The sequence below is a fragment of the Triturus cristatus genome, chromosome 6, assembly GCF_964204655.1.
Source record: "Triturus cristatus chromosome 6, aTriCri1.1, whole genome shotgun sequence".
In the NCBI taxonomy this organism is placed as follows: domain Eukaryota; kingdom Metazoa; phylum Chordata; class Amphibia; order Caudata; family Salamandridae; genus Triturus; species Triturus cristatus.
Window position 1 is genome coordinate 1,501,735,319 of NC_140589.1, and position 20,456 is coordinate 1,501,755,774.

Sequence of the window (20,456 nt, forward strand, 5' to 3'; positions counted from 1 at the left end):
ATCCTTCCCTACTTAAAATTTTAGGTCCTTTCAACGTGTCTACGATTTTTGGCGGTGTATTTTTCTTTACCTAGCTTTCACAAATGTCTTTGTTTCACTACTGGAGTTACGAATGTACTTTATAAAAGCCATAATTAAAAAATATATATAAAAATGACACTGATGTTCTTTTCTACTGTCCTCTACTACCTAGCCCCATGGTCAAGTTCGCCAGCGGAACAGCCGGAAAGCGATGGCCAAATTCTAAACCAGCTTCTGAGAGGCAAGTAGCACTCTGCAAGCCACTCCCAACAAGAAGAACATAAACAAAATAATCTTATCAACAACAGCGCCAAATTCCATCATTGAAACTGATGATTGAATGGGAAAGAACAAAGCACGTACAAGTGGAATCTCTGTTATCCAACGGAGAGTACACCGTAAAATGGAAAGTGCGTCTTAAAATGTTCTTCTTCGGTCTATTTTCGTTTCATTGCGGCGCATGTTTATTTCTTTGGCCAGTGAGCATATGGTGAAATTACAGATGTCACCCAGATACGTGAACCCCCACGCATATCAAGACACATTTCCCAGCTGTACACTCACGCAGGGAAAGTAGGCAAACAGAAATTCGCTGTATTAACACTTATTTTCTGCGAACAAATATAGACGAGTATTCTCCGTAAAAAAAGCAGGTACTTACCAGAGAATGCGACTGCTTCAGCCCGGGCTGCTCTGCGATGGAGGCGAGTGACACTGACACAGGCCAGGACTGGCGCGAGCTGCTCCTCTCCGACTGCCGCCCCCCTGCACTGCTGCCCACGGCTCGCGCTGACTCCCACACCGACTGCAGGGTGGGCAGGGGCTGTCCAAGAATGTTCCAGCCATTAATGAAAAGCACCAGTCAGCGGAAGGGCGTTTTAGTTTCTCAGGTGTGACTTACATATTCAATAAAGAATACATCAATCAGACAGCTGCTTTACACTCTCACGGGAAGACTATATGGTACTCTTGTCAGAAGCGTTCCGACTCGACTGGTGCAACGTAACTAAACGAAGCATCCCTTACGCACGTATATCAGACGTACGCTAACGCAGGAAGTTAGAATAGGGATGGACGATGTGCACAACAACATGACGACGAATCCAAGGGGGTCGCCAGCATCCTCCGGCCTGCACTCCCGGCGCCCATGGTTAGCAGGCGTCAGGCACTGTCAATACCTCATAGGATAGTGCTCTACTTTGTTGAAGGGCAGTTCCCATCGAACTGCATATGCAGGCGCTGTATTTATATTAACAATGCAAAAACAACAGTTGATGGACAGAATACAGAACAATGTCATACATTCACCCCAGTACAGAGATCTGGGCCTTAATCCATCGTTTTTTTGCTCACCATGCCATTCCAGTTTGAATCCAGCCACATGTAAATCAGTCTTGACCCTGTGCCTCATGGGAACAGTCCACCCCGAACTGCCAAGCCAGGTCCTCCCTGGACTGGAAATCAGCATCCTAGGACCGGTTTCGGGGTTTCAACCCTCTTCAGCCAGGATAGCTTGATTGCAGTGGCATGGAGAGCACGGGACCCACCTCTGGGCATACCCGTCCCACTCGGGGTGACAAATGCAAAAACAACAGATGATGGACAGAATGCAGAACAATGTCATACATTCACCCCAGTACAGAGATCTGGGACTAAATCCATAGTTTTTTGCTCACCATGCCGTTCCAGTTGAACCCAGCCATATGCAAATCAGTCTTGACCCTGTGCCTCATGGGAACAGTCCAGCCCGAACTGTCATGCCAGGTCCTCCCTGGAGTCAAGCTAGCCTGGCTGAAGAAGGGTGACATACCCTGAAACCGGTCCCAGGATGCTTGTTTCTGGTTCAGGGAGGACCTGACCTGGCAGGTCGGTCTGGACTGTTCCCATGGGGCACAGGGTCAAGACTGATTTGCATATGGCTGGGTCCAAACTGGGGTGGCGTAGTGGGCAAAAGAACGATGGATTTAACCCAGATCTTTTGACTGGGGGAGATTGTTTGCATTGTCAGCATTCCCTCCATCATTTGTTTGCTGTAACACCTATTTATATTACCGCCTACATTGGTATATAGGACTCCCCAGAGTTCTCACAATGCCCAAGTACATGTGATTGATGCTAAGCACCTCTGCTGATCTTGGTCTCACAATTTGCATCCTATCTGTAGTCAGAATTTATGATGGTAATCATACATTCAAGTGGCAAGATGCAAAGTGATGTGAGCTAAAACGCAGAGCTGTTCTCAATAACCTAAACCTGACAGTCACAGAGCTCAGCTCCACAACAGTATTGGGTGCAACAGATCTTATAAAAATAATTTCCAAACATACCGAAACATGTCGACTGCTGCACTGTGGAAGCTGAAACTCAAGGTCAATGTTGGCGCAATGTAGACAGCAGGAAGGGTCTGTGTAGACAATAATACAGAGATTATGAATGCAGAAAATTAAATGAATGAATGAGTGAAATGGTTACTTTTTAAGAACACTGCTACAACAAGGGACATCCTGGCACTGGCTGTACTGAACAACCCTGATTTGAGAATGATCGACATTACTGTTAAGGGCAATGCTGGCAGTGGGCTACAATGTTTCCAGCACCAGTCACTGACACGAAACTAATGCAAAAAAGGTATCCGACTTTGGAGACCGTGATCTAGAGAAAAATCATAACAAACCCAGACTGGTTGCCACAGAAAGCATTGGTGCTGTCTCATGTTTCCCTGGTTCGCTCTCTTTCCCCACTCGGACTTCGCAAGGAATGTTGAGGTTTCTGTGGATTTTCCAACCATTCTCTGGCGAGGTGAGGGTGAAGAACTAAAAAACACATTCATCAATGTGAATTAGTAATCTTATTAACTAATTCTGGTTCTTACCCTCCATAACTCAAATCCTAAGTGCTACTGTTTTCCACTGCCAGTCACCTACCCTTAATTTTCCACTACTTAGTCATCTATTGCTCACAAGCATCTACTTGTGTGACCAATTGTACTTCTGTGATTATGAAATTGTACTTTGATTGTTGGCAAACTGGGTTCTAGCACTTCCATATCCACTTATCCTGCCTCAATCAGATCATGTCTCACTTAGATTCCTCCTCACTTAGATCCTCACTCATTTAGATCTTGCTGCACATAGATCCTCTCATAATTAGTTCATCCTTCACTTAGATCCTCCCTCACTTAGATCCTCTCTGACTTAGATCCCAATACACTCAAATACTCCTTCACTCCTTCACGGAAAGACCGTCTGCCGGTTTTCGGCCGGTAGGCAATCCGCGGAAAAGCTGTTAATATGGTGGCGGGGTCTGGTAGACACCACCATCCCTATTAGTATGCAGGCGGGGACATGCCTTTCCGTGGCGTAAGGTATGCGGTCTTTGACATTGGAGGACCGGGGGCCCCCAGGGATTCTGGGGGGTTGGGGTGCACATGGGGCGTACCTATGGTACCCCCCTGCTGTTCCATGCACAACATGGCATGCACCACGCGGTGCCTGCCACGTTGTGCATGAAACAGCACGAGGCCTTCTTGGCATTGCGGCGGGCGGTGCAGAGAGCACCGAATGCCGCGATGTCAAGAATGCAGGATGCGCCCGCCAGTGTGGCGGGTGCATCCTAATGTCACCAACGGGACCCCCGCACCAATGGCGGGCGGTCCCATTCTACGAAAGGATGGCGGGCAGACAAAGTCCTCCCGCCATCCTAATGATGCCCAAAGTGTCTCCCTCACTTAGATTCTTCCTCACTTAGATCTTTTCTCACCTGGATCCTTCCTCAGTTAGACTCTCCCTCACTTAGATTCTTCCTCACTTAGATCCTTTCTCACTTAGATCCTTCCTCAGTTAGACTCTCCCTCTCTTAGAACCCATCTTTCCTAGATTCTACGTACTTTATAGTGTTGATTCACTGCTACCTTATATGCTCTTTGTAGTGTCTTTCTCTGCAAATCTCTAACAAACACTGTGTTGGACTTGGCCCTTCTTGCAGGGTCATCCCTAAATGTTTTGCCTTCCTCCTAACCTTTTTTTCTAACATGGTGTTGGTGGTTTTAGGACTCTGGGCACTTTAGCACTGGTGAGCAGTGCAGAGTGCGTGTGTTCTCTGCCCTCCATGGGCTAACATTGGGAACTCCCCCCTTATGGGATAACTCCTCAATAAAACAAAATAAGTATGGCATGTTGTATGTGTGGAATGGAAATGATAAATCCTGGGCAATGTTGTGCACAGAATTACTTTTACTATTTTAGGAATGCCACGTTTAGAAGTTGGCATTTCTGTGTGCTGTGTGCTTGCCAGCATGTCTGTTTCTAGAAGTGACCGGGGCTGGTGAGGAGTGGGTGGCTCCAGGGAGGCAGGGTCAGGCTGAGTGAAAGGTCTGCAACTGGAGTAGTGGGCAGAGGAATCCCCTGTCCCTGAATAGGTCTGTGCCTGACCTGTACAATGCTAGCTCCGCCCCCTACTAACACCCCTCCCAGTGCCAGTTGGGACTGGAACTTCCAAGACCCTTCCAGAAACCCCTACCCCTATCCCCTTCCAGAAGCTTCTGCCCCCTTCTAGACGCAGGGCAGAAAGATGTATAAATACATGGGCTGTGACCCCATGTTGTTGGTGTGCTTGTGCTGACTTGGAGGGGACACTCTGCCAGGAGGAACCGCCGTGGGACCCTGCGTGCTGGCCCCTGTGCCCAACTTTGCCCCTTTGCCTTCTACTGGACCTGGAAGACAATCTGCAGGAGTAAAGGCTGCTTTACGGGAGCGAGTGCCTCTTTGTTGTGCTTGACTGTTCCTAGGAAATGCTGCTCTACCTAGTGTGCTGTCCTCAGGTCTGCTGACCTTGCCCAGCCTTGCTTCTACATCTTGGACCTAGCGCTTTGTGAACGCTGCAACTCTATTCTACACTCTGGGATTGTTGCCCAACTCTGCCTGCTTTCTAGCGTCTCCTGAGCGCTACCACTGCGCCCCAGGGGGAAGAGAGAGGAGCTGGTGTCCTGCAGGGCACTGCTGGGAAATCGACCGCAACAAGGGAATCCCCGGCATGTGGGATTCCCCCACCCTGCATATTTAAACAGCGGGAGTCCACCTGCGTTTTCTGCATTCTTAAAAGTGGGGGTACCCACCCCGCATCTCCTGCATATTTACTAGCAGGTGCCTACCCCGCGTTTATGCCACATTTTGCCAGAAAATCTGGCGGGTGCCCACCCCGCACTCATGCTGTTTAGCGGGTGCCCACCCTGCGTGTGTGCACTCTCCAGCGGGTGCCCACCCCGCATCTGCCTTTATTTGGAAGCGGGAGCCCACTCTGCGTGTCACTGCCAGGTTTCACCACTGCGACCCGAGCAGCTGAAAAGGAGCCGCCGCTGAGAGGAGCAGCCAAGCCGGAAGCCAAGCGGGACGCCTGGACGTGGGCGGGGCCTTGCGGACGGAAGCAGGAGGACGTCCGGAGCCTCACAGGCCCAAGTGGGAGTCCCGGTCCCAGGAAAGGGGACCGGGTGAAGTCAGTGGTCACAGCTAGGACGAAGTCCCGGAGGCAGGCATGCCTGCGCGGGACTCCCGTGTGTTAGGGAGAGCCCAGCGGTGCTAGCAACAGGAAGCAAGGAGAGGCCCAGATCTGTTTGGCGGGGCTCCCATGTCTGGGGAGAGCCCCGCATGCAGAGGGAGGACACCGGAGCAGAGAGCCGACCAGGTGGAGTCCGAGGCAGGAGCCTACCCCGCCTACATGTCCTGGTGAGCAGCGTAGGGGTTCAGGAAGAGCAGGGACTGTCGAGGCACGTACCGGTGCCTGTCCTCGGCTAGAAGCCATCCGCAGGAAACAACTGTGCTGCAGGAGACCGGAGGAGCCGCACCGAGCCCCGGTGAGTGGGGCTGAGCCTCTTGTCTATTTCTTCTTCGGTTGTGTGGGGCTCACCTTGGCCACAGCTGCACCGCAGGAGCGGGCGCTGCAACGTTGGGGCATTTTTTAACTCTTTAGTCCCCAGAAGGGGGGCTCCCACTTCCCAGTACTAGGCTGATTTACTTTACCCAGCTGCACCGCAGGAGCGGGCAGCTGCACCACAGGGGCAATTATTTTGGGTGCCAGTCTCCTTCTTTTGGCTACCCAGCGGCGTCGCAGTCGGGGGCCGCTGCAACGTTTCTTCTTTTGGGCATTTTTGTTGGAACTTCAGAGTGCCAGAGCGGGGCTCCAACGGGCACAGTGGTGCCAGTACTTGTTTTAACAGCTGCACCACGAGAGCGTGGGCAGCTGCAACGAGGGGCATGACATGCTAGTAATGCATATTGTGCTTCTACTGATAATTCATGCACCATGATTTATGTGTAATGTATTTCTATGTCTAAGTAGGGTTGGTGTATAGTGCCTTCATGTTGATGTTCTGCACAATGTGATTTTCATGCCCTATGAGACGCTATGACCATGCCTAATGCTAATGTTGTGCCTGCAATCCTGCTATGGTGATCTAGGCTTATGTCTGGTCTAAGGAGGTTACTCCTAATGCAATGTTCATGTGATTAGGCCTTATGTCACACTATGATGTTTTAGGTTCATGCCTGATCTAAATGTTATTTGTGCCTATCATGATATAGTGCTAAGTTTATCAATTTACCAGTAGCTACTGGCTGTTATTACTGGCTGGTTGCATTTACTGTTTATGCTGTGATGGTTCTGGTAGCGACCCGATTGGCGCTGCCCTGTATATAGTCCCTTGTAAATTGCTACCTGGTGCCAGTTGGCACAGCGTATATATCTGTGATTGTAATTCTAATGTGCTTTTGTAATACAAAGGCTATTTTTATATAACCTTGTGTGGAGTCTCTTTTGTAGTGGGCCTAGTGTGTCACCGCTGTGTGTGTGTGTTGCGCAAACGCTTTACACATTGCCTCTGGGATAGGCCTGACTGCTCGTGCCAAGCTACCAAGGGGGTGAGCAGGGCTTATCCTCAGGGTGTAGCTCCCTCGCCCTGACTAGAACGGGGGTTTCTGCCTGGCTTTGGCGCTTGCCCTAGCCTACCGGGAAACCCCGTTCTAACACACTGTTTTGTAAATAACATATGTACTTTGTTCTCATCAGTCAATACGTGGTTGACTGATGCTTGGATTCCACACTCTCCTTCTGAGGAGCTATGAAATCCTTACGGGTGAAGTTCATGCTCTATAAAACAACAAATACATACACATAATATGAGAAAACTCTTGAAAGCTCTTTAAAACCGAGGGCAATGTTACAGTCTTCACGTTTAGTGGCATAGCAAGTGCTCCTAATACAGGCAAAGGTGATGTCCCCACCCGAGTTGAGTGGTAAAATACATAATTGTGGTGCAGTGGAATTCTACAGCCCTGGGCCCTGGTGCCACTGCATCTACAGCACTATTGAGAACTATGCCACTGATCACAACATTCACCGTTCTCTGACCTTTATCGCACATGTATTTTGAAGGGTATTTTGTTTAACTGTTTACACTTTTTTGTAGTCCTGTAACATTATGGTGCCGATTCCGATCCATTAAAAATAATTTGCGTACGACCCGTATCCGTATTTTTTTACGTACGAGTCGTACAAGTACCGTACAAATGGCCAAGTACAATTCGTACGTGAAAAATATCTACGAATAGCGTCGGGAAAAGTCTACGAGAGTGCGTCGGAAAGTTTTTACGTCCGAATATCGTCGGGAAAAGTGTACGAGAGTGAGCTGGACATTTTTACGTGCAAATCGTAAAACACAAGTCTGAGCGTGCAAGTACGATCCCGACCGTCTGTCCGAATACTGAAGAACCGGGCTCATTAAGCCTGGCGGCGCAGGGTACGCCTGAAATCTTCTGAGTTCGCCTTCCAAATTACAGAGACACGGAACACTCTGTCTGGCATAGGAACTTCAATTTATTAGCTGCAGCTAGGTACAGTTGTCCTAGAAGTACATCAGTGGTAGGTTCTCAGGAGACTGCCACTTCAATCCGTGGCTCACAGTCGTTTGCAGCGCTTGAATCCCCTAAAGCAACAACCCCCTCCATGTGCAATAAAAATACAAATCATACACAAGAAAACATTCTTTGTACAAGATACAGGATAATGGGTAATAGAAATTCCTTCCCTAAGGTCGTGTCCTCTACCCGACCCTATAGGTCAGGTGGCATAGCCATTCCTTGGTTAAATTAATTTACGACAGGACGTGTTTGCGTGTTGAAGATGGTGATTCGTAAAACAACTGGAGAGGCCGAGAACGGTCACCAAGGGTCAATAGATGGTTATCTGGGGAATTAGTTGCTTCGAGCCGGGTCTCAGAATGGACTTAGCTCAGGGAAATAGGAAAGGTCGTGTAATATGTGCAACAGTATAGAACGAAAAAGAAACGCTATGAAGGTTGAAGGGGCCTGAGTGAGGGCAACAGCATAATGGTGTTACAAGAAAAGATGGGGCCGTATTTGAATTTCCTCAGACCCTCCTTTTACCATTACTCAGGCAAAGAAGCCAGAGGCTGTTGTTAATCTGAATCGACTTCAATAGCCATGAAATCTACAAGCTGTTGTTGCAGCATTACCTTTGTGTCCGCTGCTTTCTGTGCCACCGGATTTGGAACACACAGGGTGGCGCAGAGCCCGCATATAGCTGGACCACATTGTAGGCAAAGGCAACATGAGAAGAGAATAGCCAAAGTCGCTCCGACAAAGGTAAGAATCTTCCATCCCCATGTAGACAGTAGTCCCCCAAACCATCCCATCAGAGACCAATTCCCTTCATCCTGGTGAACGGACTCAGCGATCTTATGTAGCTTAGAGATGGCTTGGTATACTGTAGGGGCGTTGTCTGGAATAAAAATGCAGCAGCTAGATCCGATCAATCTGCATACACCCCCACGGTCAGCAAGGATGATATTTAATACCATCCTGTTCTGAAGCGTGACAAGGCGGTCAGCAGCGAGTTCTGCAGTGATGTTACTCAAAGCTCCAGCTGTGTCATTGACAGTGGCTTCTACAACTCAAATTAGTTGTCTTATGTCTCTACTGTTGGCTATTGAGCCCCAGAATGGAAGGAGTCCTTTCAAGATATCCCCGACTTCTTGTCCTGACGTATCCTGGCGAGACGCCACCCCTCTTTTCTGTAAATGATGCTTGGCATCTGTTATATATGTTTGCAGGTCTATAATGTGTACGTTTGAGCGCATTGCGAGGATTATAGCACAGTGAGCTATGGAAGATGATATGTCACTTCTACACCTTGCAATCCCCCAGTTTTATGTAACACATCCTGTACATTCATTTACAAACATATAATTTATTGTGCATGTAATATGCAAGTATTGATGTAAAGCGCTCTGACACCCTGCATTGGAATGAGTAGGGCTATACAAGAAAAAACTGTGGTACTTAAATTATTTTGAAACCACCTCAAGGGAAGTAAGCTCTATATCATGCAATTTGCTTTGTGTAAATACTAGGAAAGATCAACACATCTGATATTCTTACAGTACATGCATATCTCCTAAACAGGGACTGACCAAAGTAAAAAAGCTGCCTCTCTTAAGTATGTGTAAAGTGCTAACAAAGTGAGAGCCTTTGTTTCACCTCTGCTTCATTTGCATCAGGTGTGAGGCTCCTGACTGCACCCAGCCAGAAGAGACTCCAACAAAAGGAGGCCTGATGACCCCTCAAATTCGGCCTTTGTTATGGGCCCAGCAGGAGTCTTAAATAAGAAAGCCCCGTCCACGCCTGCACCTTGTTGCTTGTTGCAGATGAATAGCAGACAACATGCAGACGCTGCTGAAAGTGTCCCGGTGTTTGGAAATTACACCGGGATGAGTTCAGCACATTATTCAGAGGGGCCCAAATTCTTGGCAGGGTGGACGACGCTCACCCTGTGAAAAAAGGTGGGTGGACGCCGTCCACCCGTGTGTACCTCCAACCCGTGCTCTGAAAAAAGTAAAATTACATTATCGACACAAGTAGACGCTACAACACTTCAAAATACCACGGCTGGCTTTCAGTTGAGCTTGATTCATATTAATCATTGGTACTATTTGGCCTGGACCAACCAATTCCATTCTTCAGATTGTGACGCAGTGCTTAATTTGAGCCGGGGCTTTCCGGTGCTAAGCCCCGGCACTTAATTGGTTTCCGGTGCTCGGCAACGGCACCTAATTGTCAACACCATACTTAGAACAGTCCACCACATGGTGGCGCTGTTCATCAAAATTAGAGATGAGCAGAACAGCGGTAGTTTAGGAATACAATATACATTAAAATTGCTGATACCTACCTCCCCAGCCATTCCTTTATCTTTGGGGACCTGATATAATCTGAAATGTCGCATTTACATGCGAGAGAGATGGTTAGTAGTTGTTTTGGCAGCGATGTCAAGGGCAATGGGTTGTGCAAGCTGCAGTGGCCTCCTGGTCAGAGACCTGGCACTTAACATTTTACAAATTAAGCACTGTTGTGACGAAGCACGATGCAATCTTGCACCACTTTACACTTGAATATATTGATTACCTTGATTCAGCCTCGAAAAAGTCACAGTGACGAAACATGTGTCGCTGCCACTTTGTCTGTGATTTTTCGCTTTACTCCATAAGGACTATGAAAAATACTAATACTGAGAGAAATAAATGCAAATGACACATACTTGGACTTTCAAGTACGTTATTGTTTTAACTATACAGTAACTAGTGGACTTTCTTGTGTGCTTTGGTACCTTTTGTTTGCAAATTTGTCAGCCTGGAGCCTGTTCTTGGTGGAACAGGTCACCCAAGGTGGCAGGGTGTGCGTACCAGGAAAGAACCACCTCTAAGAACTATTTTCTTTTGATGGTATACATTATTTCCCTGACTGTTTAATGGCTTTTTCGATGTGTGAACATGTATGACATAGCCATCACCTGTTCTGTTTCTCTATGTTAATAAAGGAGAAAGGTCTCCCTATGAATGGTCATGAGACCTAGTGCTTTGGAATAGTGCATATTCCTAAGCAGGGGACCCAATACACAGGTGTTGTAGGGATAGCTTTAGAGGCACTTACTAGATCCTTTTTGTCATATTGCTGTGTGACGTGGCAAGCATTCCTACATACACAGGTGTACGCCGAGTATGAGAAGCACCACCTTTTCGAACTGCTAACCAGTTGGCACTATGGTTGCTTACATGAGGTGTCGACTATTTTTTTTTATCATTACTAACCGCTACTTGGTTTTAACACCACACTGACACCCCTTAGGAACCTTGACGTATGTGTTTTTTTTGCAGCTATGGGAATGGATTTCACGTGGTGAATTGGAAGTGCATTACATGGGGTGTAGGAGTCTGGGGTTTATTTTTGTTGGTTTGGTAATGAGTGGAGGGCACTCCTTATCTTCTTTCACTTCCTTTTAAACTCTTTGTTGTGATAAGGGTACCTCTATCTCATGCTAGTGGATTACCCTGTGTGAGACAGTCTCGCATGACCCACTCTAGCTGTATACCTAACATTTTCTGTATTGTATTTGATTTCCTAACAGGTCATTTTAATGCAATTATCTACCCCCAAAGCTTGGTAAAGATCAAAGTTTGTCAGGGAAAATTGCCTTGCTCTTGAATTTGTTATCTAATGCTTCAAAGGTAAAGACTGATGTTGCACGTAACTCAAGACATGCCTTCTTATGCTTCATTTGTATAGTTGTGTTGTGTGATCTCCGGGATCTAATTTAGTTTATAAAGCTCTGTCAACGTGATCCTTCCCTACTTAAAATTTTAGGTCCTTTCAACGTGTCTACGATTTTTGGCGGTGTATTTTTCTTTACCTAGCTTTCACAAATGTCTTTGTTTCACTACTGGAGTTACGAATGTACTTTATAAAAGCCATAATTAAAAAATATATATAAAAATGACACTGATGTTCTTTTCTACTGTCCTCTACTACCTAGCCCCATGGTCAAGTTCGCCAGCGGAACAGCCGGAAAGCGATGGCCAAATTCTAAACCAGCTTCTGAGAGGCAAGTAGCACTCTGCAAGCCACTCCCAACAAGAAGAACATAAACAAAATAATCTTATCAACAACAGCGCCAAATTCCATCATTGAAACTGATGATTGAATGGGAAAGAACAAAGCACGTACAAGTGGAATCTCTGTTATCCAACGGAGAGTACACCGTAAAATGGAAAGTGCGTCTTAAAATGTTCTTCTTCGGTCTATTTTCGTTTCATTGCGGCGCATGTTTATTTCTTTGGCCAGTGAGCATATGGTGAAATTACAGATGTCACCCAGATACGTGAACCCCCACGCATATCAAGACACATTTCCCAGCTGTACACTCACGCAGGGAAAGTAGGCAAACAGAAATTCGCTGTATTAACACTTATTTTCTGCGAACAAATATAGACGAGTATTCTCCGTAAAAAAAGCAGGTACTTACCAGAGAATGCGACTGCTTCAGCCCGGGCTGCTCTGCGATGGAGGCGAGTGACACTGACACAGGCCAGGACTGGCGCGAGCTGCTCCTCTCCGACTGCCGCCCCCCTGCACTGCTGCCCACGGCTCGCGCTGACTCCCACACCGACTGCAGGGTGGGCAGGGGCTGTCCAAGAATGTTCCAGCCATTAATGAAAAGCACCAGTCAGCGGAAGGGCGTTTTAGTTTCTCAGGTGTGACTTACATATTCAATAAAGAATACATCAATCAGACAGCTGCTTTACACTCTCACGGGAAGACTATATGGTACTCTTGTCAGAAGCGTTCCGACTCGACTGGTGCAACGTAACTAAACGAAGCATCCCTTACGCACGTATATCAGACGTACGCTAACGCAGGAAGTTAGAATAGGGATGGACGATGTGCACAACAACATGACGACGAATCCAAGGGGGTCGCCAGCATCCTCCGGCCTGCACTCCCGGCGCCCATGGTTAGCAGGCGTCAGGCACTGTCAATACCTCATAGGATAGTGCTCTACTTTGTTGAAGGGCAGTTCCCATCGAACTGCATATGCAGGCGCTGTATTTATATTAACAATGCAAAAACAACAGTTGATGGACAGAATACAGAACAATGTCATACATTCACCCCAGTACAGAGATCTGGGCCTTAATCCATCGTTTTTTTGCTCACCATGCCATTCCAGTTTGAATCCAGCCACATGTAAATCAGTCTTGACCCTGTGCCTCATGGGAACAGTCCACCCCGAACTGCCAAGCCAGGTCCTCCCTGGACTGGAAATCAGCATCCTAGGACCGGTTTCGGGGTTTCAACCCTCTTCAGCCAGGATAGCTTGATTGCAGTGGCATGGAGAGCACGGGACCCACCTCTGGGCATACCCGTCCCACTCTGGGTGACAAATGCAAAAACAACAGATGATGGACAGAATGCAGAACAATGTCATACATTCACCCCAGTACAGAGATCTGGGACTAAATCCATAGTTTTTTGCTCACCATGCCGTTCCAGTTGAACCCAGCCATATGCAAATCAGTCTTGACCCTGTGCCTCATGGGAACAGTCCAGCCCGAACTGTCATGCCAGGTCCTCCCTGGAGTCAAGCTAGCCTGGCTGAAGAAGGGTGACATACCCTGAAACCGGTCCCAGGATGCTTGTTTCTGGTTCAGGGAGACCCTGACCTGGCAGGTCGGTCTGGACTGTTCCCATGGGGCACAGGGTCAAGACTGATTTGCATATGGCTGGGTCCAAACTGGGGTGGCGTAGTGGGCAAAAGAACGATGGATTTAACCCAGATCTTTTGACTGGGGGAGATTGTTTGCATTGTCAGCATTCCCTCCATCATTTGTTTGCTGTAACACCTATTTATATTACCGCCTACATTGGTAGATAGGACTCCCCAGAGTTCTCACAATGCCCAAGTACATGTGATTGATGCTAAGCACCTCTGCTGATCTTGGTCTCACAATTTGCATCCTATCTGTAGTCAGAATTTATGATGGTAATCATACATTCAAGTGGCAAGATGCAAAGTGATGTGAGCTAAAACGCAGAGCTGTTCTCAATAACCTAAACCTGACAGTCACAGAGCTCAGCTCCACAACAGTATTGGGTGCAACAGATCTTATAAAAATAATTTCCAAACATACCGAAACATGTCGACTGCTGCACAGTGGAAGCTGAAACTCAAGGTCAATGTTGGCGCAATGTAGACAGCAGGAAGGGTCTGTGTAGACAATAATACAGAGATTATGAATGCAGAAAATTAAATGAATGAATGAGTGAAATGGTTACTTTTTAAGAACACTGCTACAACAAGGGACATCCTGGCACTGGCTGTACTGAACAACCCTGATTTGAGAATGATCGACATTACTGTTAAGGGCAATGCTGGCAGTGGGCTACAATGTTTCCAGCACCAGTCACTGACACGAAACTAATGCAAAAAAGGTATCCGACTTTGGAGACCGTGATCTAGAGAAAAATCATAACAAACCCAGACTGGTTGCCACAGAAAGCATTGGTGCTGTCTCATGTTTCCCTGGTTCGCTCTCTTTCCCCACTCGGACTTCGCAAGGAATGTTGAGGTTTCTGTGGATTTTCCAACCATTCTCTGGCGAGGAGAGGGTGAAGAACTAAAAAACACATTCATCAATGTGAATTAGTAATCTTATTAACTAATTCTGGTTCTTACCCTCCATAACTCAAATCCTAAGTGCTACTGTTTTCCACTGCCAGTCACCTACCCTTAATTTTCCACTACTTAGTCATCTATTGCTCACAAGCATCTACTTGTGTGACCAATTGTACTTCTGTGATTATGAAATTGTACTTTGATTGTTGGCAAACTGGGTTCTAGCACTTCCATATCCACTTATCCTGCCTCAATCAGATCATGTCTCACTTAGATTCCTCCTCACTTAGATCCTCACTCATTTAGATCTTGCTGCACATAGATCCTCTCATAATTAGTTCATCCTTCACTTAGATCCTCCCTCACTTAGATCCTCTCTGACTTAGATCCCAATACACTCAAATACTCCTTCACTCCTTCACGGAAAGACCGTCTGCCGGTTTTCGGCCGGTAGGCAATCCGCGGAAAAGCTGTTAATATGGTGGCGGGGTCTGGTAGACACCACCATCCCTATTAGTATGCAGGCGGGGACATGCCTTTCCGTGGCGTAAGGTATGCGGTCTTTGACATTGGAGGACCGGGGGCCCCCAGGGATTCTGGGGGGTTGGGGTGCACATGGGGCGTACCTATGGTACCCCCCTGCTGTTCCATGCACAACATGGCATGCACCACGCGGTGCCTGCCACGTTGTGCATGAAACAGCACGAGGCCTTCTTGGCATTGCGGCGGGCGGTGCAGAGAGCACCGAATGCCGCAATGTCAAGAATGCAGGATGCGCCCGCCAGTGTGGCGGGTGCATCCTAATGTCACCAACGGGACCCCCGCACCAATGGCGGGCGGTCCCATTCTACGAAAGGATGGCGGGCAGACAAAGTCCTCCCGCCATCCTAATGATGCCCAAAGTGTCTCCCTCACTTAGATTCTTCCTCACTTAGATCTTTTCTCACCTGGATCCTTCCTCAGTTAGACTCTCCCTCACTTAGATTCTTCCTCACTTAGATCCTTTCTCACTTAGATCCTTCCTCAGTTAGACTCTCCCTCTCTTAGAACCCATCTTTCTTAGATTCTACGTACTTTATAGTGTTGATTCACTGCTACCTTATATGCTCTTTGTAGTGTCTTTCTCTGCAAATCTCTAACAAACACTGTGTTGGACTTGGCCCTTCTTGCAGGGTCATCCCTAAATGTTTTGCCTTCCTCCTAACCTTTTTTTCTAACATGGTGTTGGTGGTTTTAGGACTCTGGGCACTTTAGCACTGGTGAGCAGTGCAGAGTGCGTGTGTTCTCTGCCCTCCATGGGCTAACATTGGGAACTCCCCCCTTATGGGATAACTCCTCAATAAAACAAAATAAGTATGGCATGTTGTATGTGTGGAATGGAAATGATAAATCCTGGGCAATGTTGTGCACAGAATTACTTTTACTATTTTAGGAATGCCACGTTTAGAAGTTGGCATTTCTGTGTGCTGTGTGCTTGCCAGCATGTCTGTTTCTAGAAGTGACCGGGGCTGGTGAGGAGTGGGTGGCTCCAGGGAGGCAGGGTCAGGCTGAGTGAAAGGTCTGCAACTGGAGTAGTGGGCAGAGGAATCCCCTGTCCCTGAATAGGTCTGTGCCTGACCTGTACAATGCTAGCTCCGCCCCCTACTAACACCCCTCCAAGTGCCAGTTGGGACTGGAACTTCCAAGACCCTTCCAGAAACCCCTACCCCTATCCCCTTCCAGAAGCTTCTGCCCCCTTCTAGACGCAGGGCAGAAAGATGTATAAATACATGGGCTGTGACCCCATGTTGTTGGTGTGCTTGTGCTGACTTGGAGGGGACACTCTGCCAGGAGGAACCGCCGTGGGACCCTGCGTGCTGGCCCCTGTGCCCAACTTTGCCCCTCTGCCTTCTACTGGACCTGGAAGACAATCTGCAGGAGTAAAGGCTGCTTTACGGGAGCGAGTGCCTCTTTGTTGTGCTTGACTGTTCCTAGGAAATGCTGCTCTACCTAGTGTGCTGTCCTCAGGTCTGCTGACCTTGCCCAGCCTTGCTTCTACATCTTGGACCTAGCGCTTTGTGAACGCTGCAACTCTATTCTACACTCTGGGATTGTTGCCCAACTCTGCCTGCTTTCTAGCGTCTCCTGAGCGCTACCACTGCGCCCCAGGGGGAAGAGAGAGGAGCTGGTGTCCTGCAGGGCACTGCTGGGAAATCGACCGCAACAAGGGAATCCCCGGCATGTGGGATTCCCCCACCCTGCATATTTAAACAGCGGGAGTCCACCTGCGTTTTCTGCATTCTTAAAAGTGGGGGTACCCACCCCGCATCTCCTGCATATTTACTAGCAGGTGCCTACCCCGCGTTTATGCCACATTTTGCCAGAAAATCTGGCGGGTGCCCACCCCGCACTCATGCTGTTTAGCGGGTGCCCACCCTGCGTGTGTGCACTCTCCAGCGGGTGCCCACCCCGCATCTGCCTTTATTTGGAAGCGGGAGCCCACTCTGCGTGTCACTGCCAGGTTTCACCACTGCGACCCGAGCAGCTGAAAAGGAGCCGCCGCTGAGAGGAGCAGCCAAGCCGGAAGCCAAGCGGGACGCCTGGACGTGGGCGGGGCCTTGCGGACGGAAGCAGGAGGACGTCCGGAGCCTCACAGGCCCAAGTGGGAGTCCCGGTCCCAGGAAAGGGGACCGGGTGAAGTCAGTGGTCACAGCTAGGACGAAGTCCCGGAGGCAGGCATGCCTGCGCGGGACTCCCGTGTGTTAGGGAGAGCCCAGCGGTGCTAGCAACAGGAAGCAAGGAGAGGCCCAGATCTGTTTGGCGGGGCTCCCATGTCTGGGGAGAGCCCCGCATGCAGAGGGAGGACACCGGAGCAGAGAGCCGACCAGGTGGAGTCCGAGGCAGGAGCCTACCCCGCCTACATGTCCTGGTGAGCAGCGTAGGGGTTCTGGCAGAGCAGGGACTGTCGAGGCACGTACCGGTGCCTGTCCTCGGCTAGAAGCCATCCGCAGGAAACAACTGTGCTGCAGGAGACCGGAGGAGCCGCACCGAGCCCCGGTGAGTGGGGCTGAGCCTCTTGTCTATTTCTTCTTCGGTTGTGTGGGGCTCACCTTGGCCACAGCTGCACCGCAGGAGCGGGCGCTGCAACGTTGGGGCATTTTTTAACTCTTTAGTCCCCAGAAGGGGGGCTCCCACTTCCCAGTACTAGGCTGATTTACTTTACCCAGCTGCACCGCAGGAGCGGGCAGCTGCACCACAGGGGCAATTATTTTGGGTGCCAGTCTCCTTCTTTTGGCTACCCAGCGGCGTCGCAGTCGGGGGCCGCTGCAACGTTTCTTCTTTTGGGCATTTTTGTTGGAACTTCAGAGTCCCAGAGCGGGGCTCCAACGGGCACAGTGGTGCCAGTACTTGTTTTAACAGCTGCACCACGAGAGCGTGGGCAGCTGCAACGAGGGGCATGACATGCTAGTAATGCATATTGTGCTTCTACTGATAATTCATGCACCATGATTTATGTGTAATGTATTTCTATGTCTAAGTAGGGTTGGTGTATAGTGCCTTCATGTTGATGTTCTGCACAATGTGATTTTCATGCCCTATGAGACGCTATGACCATGCCTAATGCTAATGTTGTGCCTGCAATCCTGCTATGGTGATCTAGGCTTATGTCTGGTCTAAGGAGGTTACTCCTAATGCAATGTTCATGTGATTAGGCCTTATGTCACACTATGATGTTTTAGGTTCATGCCTGATCTAAATGTGATTTGTGCCTATCATGATATAGTGCTAAGTTTATCAATTTACCAGTAGCTACTGGCTGTTATTACTGGCTGGTTGCATTTACTGTTTATGCTGTGATGGTTCTGGTAGCGACCCGATTGGCGCTGCCCTGTATATAGTCCCTTGTAAATTGCTACCTGGTGCCAGTTGGCACAGCGTATATATCTGTGATTGTAATTCTAATGTGCTTTTGTAATACAAAGGCTATTTTTATATAACCTTGTGTGGAGTCTCTTTTGTAGTGGGCCTAGTGTGTCACCGCTGTGTGTGTGTGTTGCGCAAACGCTTTACACATTGCCTCTGGGATAGGCCTGACTGCTCGTGCCAAGCTACCAAGGGGGTGAGCAGGGCTTATCCTCAGGGTGTAGCTCCCTCGCCCTGACTAGAACGGGGGTTTCTGCCTGGCTTTGGCGCTTGCCCTAGCCTACCGGGAAACCCCGTTCTAACACACTGTTTTGTAAATAACATATGTACTTTGTTCTCATCAGTCAATACGTGGTTGACTGATGCTTGGATTCCACACTCTCCTTCTGAGGAGCTATGAAATCCTTACGGGTGAAGTTCATGCTCTATAAAACAACAAATACATACACATAATATGAGAAAACTCTTGAAAGCTCTTTAAAACCGAGGGCAATGTTACAGTCTTCACGTTTAGTGGCATAGCAAGTGCTCCTAATACAGGCAAAGGTGATGTCCCCACCCGAGTTGAGTGGTAAAATACATAATTGTGGTGCAGTGGAATTCTACAGCCCTGGGCCCTGGTGCCACTGCATCTACAGCACTATTGAGAACTATGCCACTGATCACAACATTCACCGTTCTCTGACCTTTATCGCACATGTATTTTGAAGGGTATTTTGTTTAACTGTTTACACTTTTTTGTAGTCCTGTAACATTATGGTGCCGATTCCGATCCATTAAAAATAATTTGCGTACGACCCGTATCCGTATTTTTTTACGTACGAGTCGTACAAGTACCGTACAAATGGCCAAGTACAATTCGTACATGAATAATATCTACGAATAGCGTCGGGAAAAGTCTACGAGAGTGCGTCGGAAAGTTTTTACGTCCGAATATCGTCGGGAAAAGTGTACGAGAGTGAGCTGGACATTTTTACGTGCAAATCGTAAAACACAAGTCTGAGCGTGCAAGTACGATCCCGACCGTCTGTCCGAATACTGAAGAACCGGGCTCATTAAGCCTGGCGGCGCAGGGTACGCCTGAAATCTTCTGAGTTCGCCTTCCAAATTACAGAGACACGGAACACTCTGTCTGGCATAGGAACTTCAATTTATTAGCTGCAGCTAGGTACAGTTGTCCTAGAAGTACATCAGTGGTAGGTTCTCAGGAGACTGCCACTTCAATCCGTGGCTCACAGTCGTTTGCAGCGCTTGAATCCCCTAAAGCAACAACCCCCTCCATGTGCAATAAAAATACAAATCATACACAAGAAAACATTCTTTGTACAAGATACAGGATAATGGGTAATAGAAATTCCTTCCCTAAGGTCGTGTCCTCTACCCGACCCTATAGGTCAGGTGGCATAGCCATTCCTTGGTTAAATTAATTTACGACAGGACGTGTTTGCGTGTTGAAGATGGTGATTCGTAAAACAACTGGAGAGGCCGAGAACGGTCACCAAGGGTCAATAGATGGTTATCTGGGGAATTAGTTGCTTCGAGCCGGGTCTCAGAATGGACTTAGCTCAGGGAAATAGGAAAGGTCGTGTAATATGTGCAACAGTATAGAACGAAAAAGAAACGCTATGAAGGTTGAAGGGGCCTGAGTGAGGGCAACAGCATAATGGTGTTACAAGAAAAGATGGGGCCGTATTTGAATTTCCTCAGACCCTCCTTTTACCATTACTCAGGCAAAGAAGCCAGAGGCTGTTGTTAATCTGAATCGACTTCAATAGCCATGAAATCTACAAGCTGTTGTTGCAGCATTACCTTTGTGTCCGCTGCTTTCTGTGCCACCGGATTTGGAACACACAGGGTGGCGCAGAGCCCGCATATAGCTGGACCACATTGTAGGCAAAGGCAACATGAGAAGAGAATAGCCAAAGTCGCTCCGACAAAGGTAAGAATCTTCCATCCCCATGTAGACAGTAGTCCCCCAAACCATCCCATCAGAGACCAATTCCCTTCATCCTGGT

At 48.2% G+C, this 20,456-nt stretch overlaps 1 protein-coding gene across 2 annotated transcripts in view; it reads right to left on the bottom strand.

Moving 5' to 3' along the window:
• LRRN4 (leucine rich repeat neuronal 4) overlaps positions 1 to 12,509 on the bottom strand; it is a 169,562-nt gene extending 157,053 nt beyond the window's left edge. The window contains exons 1-3 of one of the 2 annotated variants that reach the window (XM_085612637.1): positions 12,388 to 12,509; positions 2,349 to 2,425; positions 683 to 844 (exon numbers count right to left, since the gene is read on the bottom strand). Coding sequence is in view for 1 of the 2 variants with exons in the window: in XM_085612636.1 (XP_085468762.1) it covers positions 2,349 to 2,356 (8 nt within the window). In the remaining variant the exon portion in view is untranslated. The remainder of the gene's footprint in view (positions 1 to 682; positions 845 to 2,348; positions 2,426 to 12,387) is intronic. The other variant, XM_085612636.1, reaches the window with a different exon arrangement.
• Between the last annotated feature and the right edge of the window lie 7,947 nt (positions 12,510 to 20,456).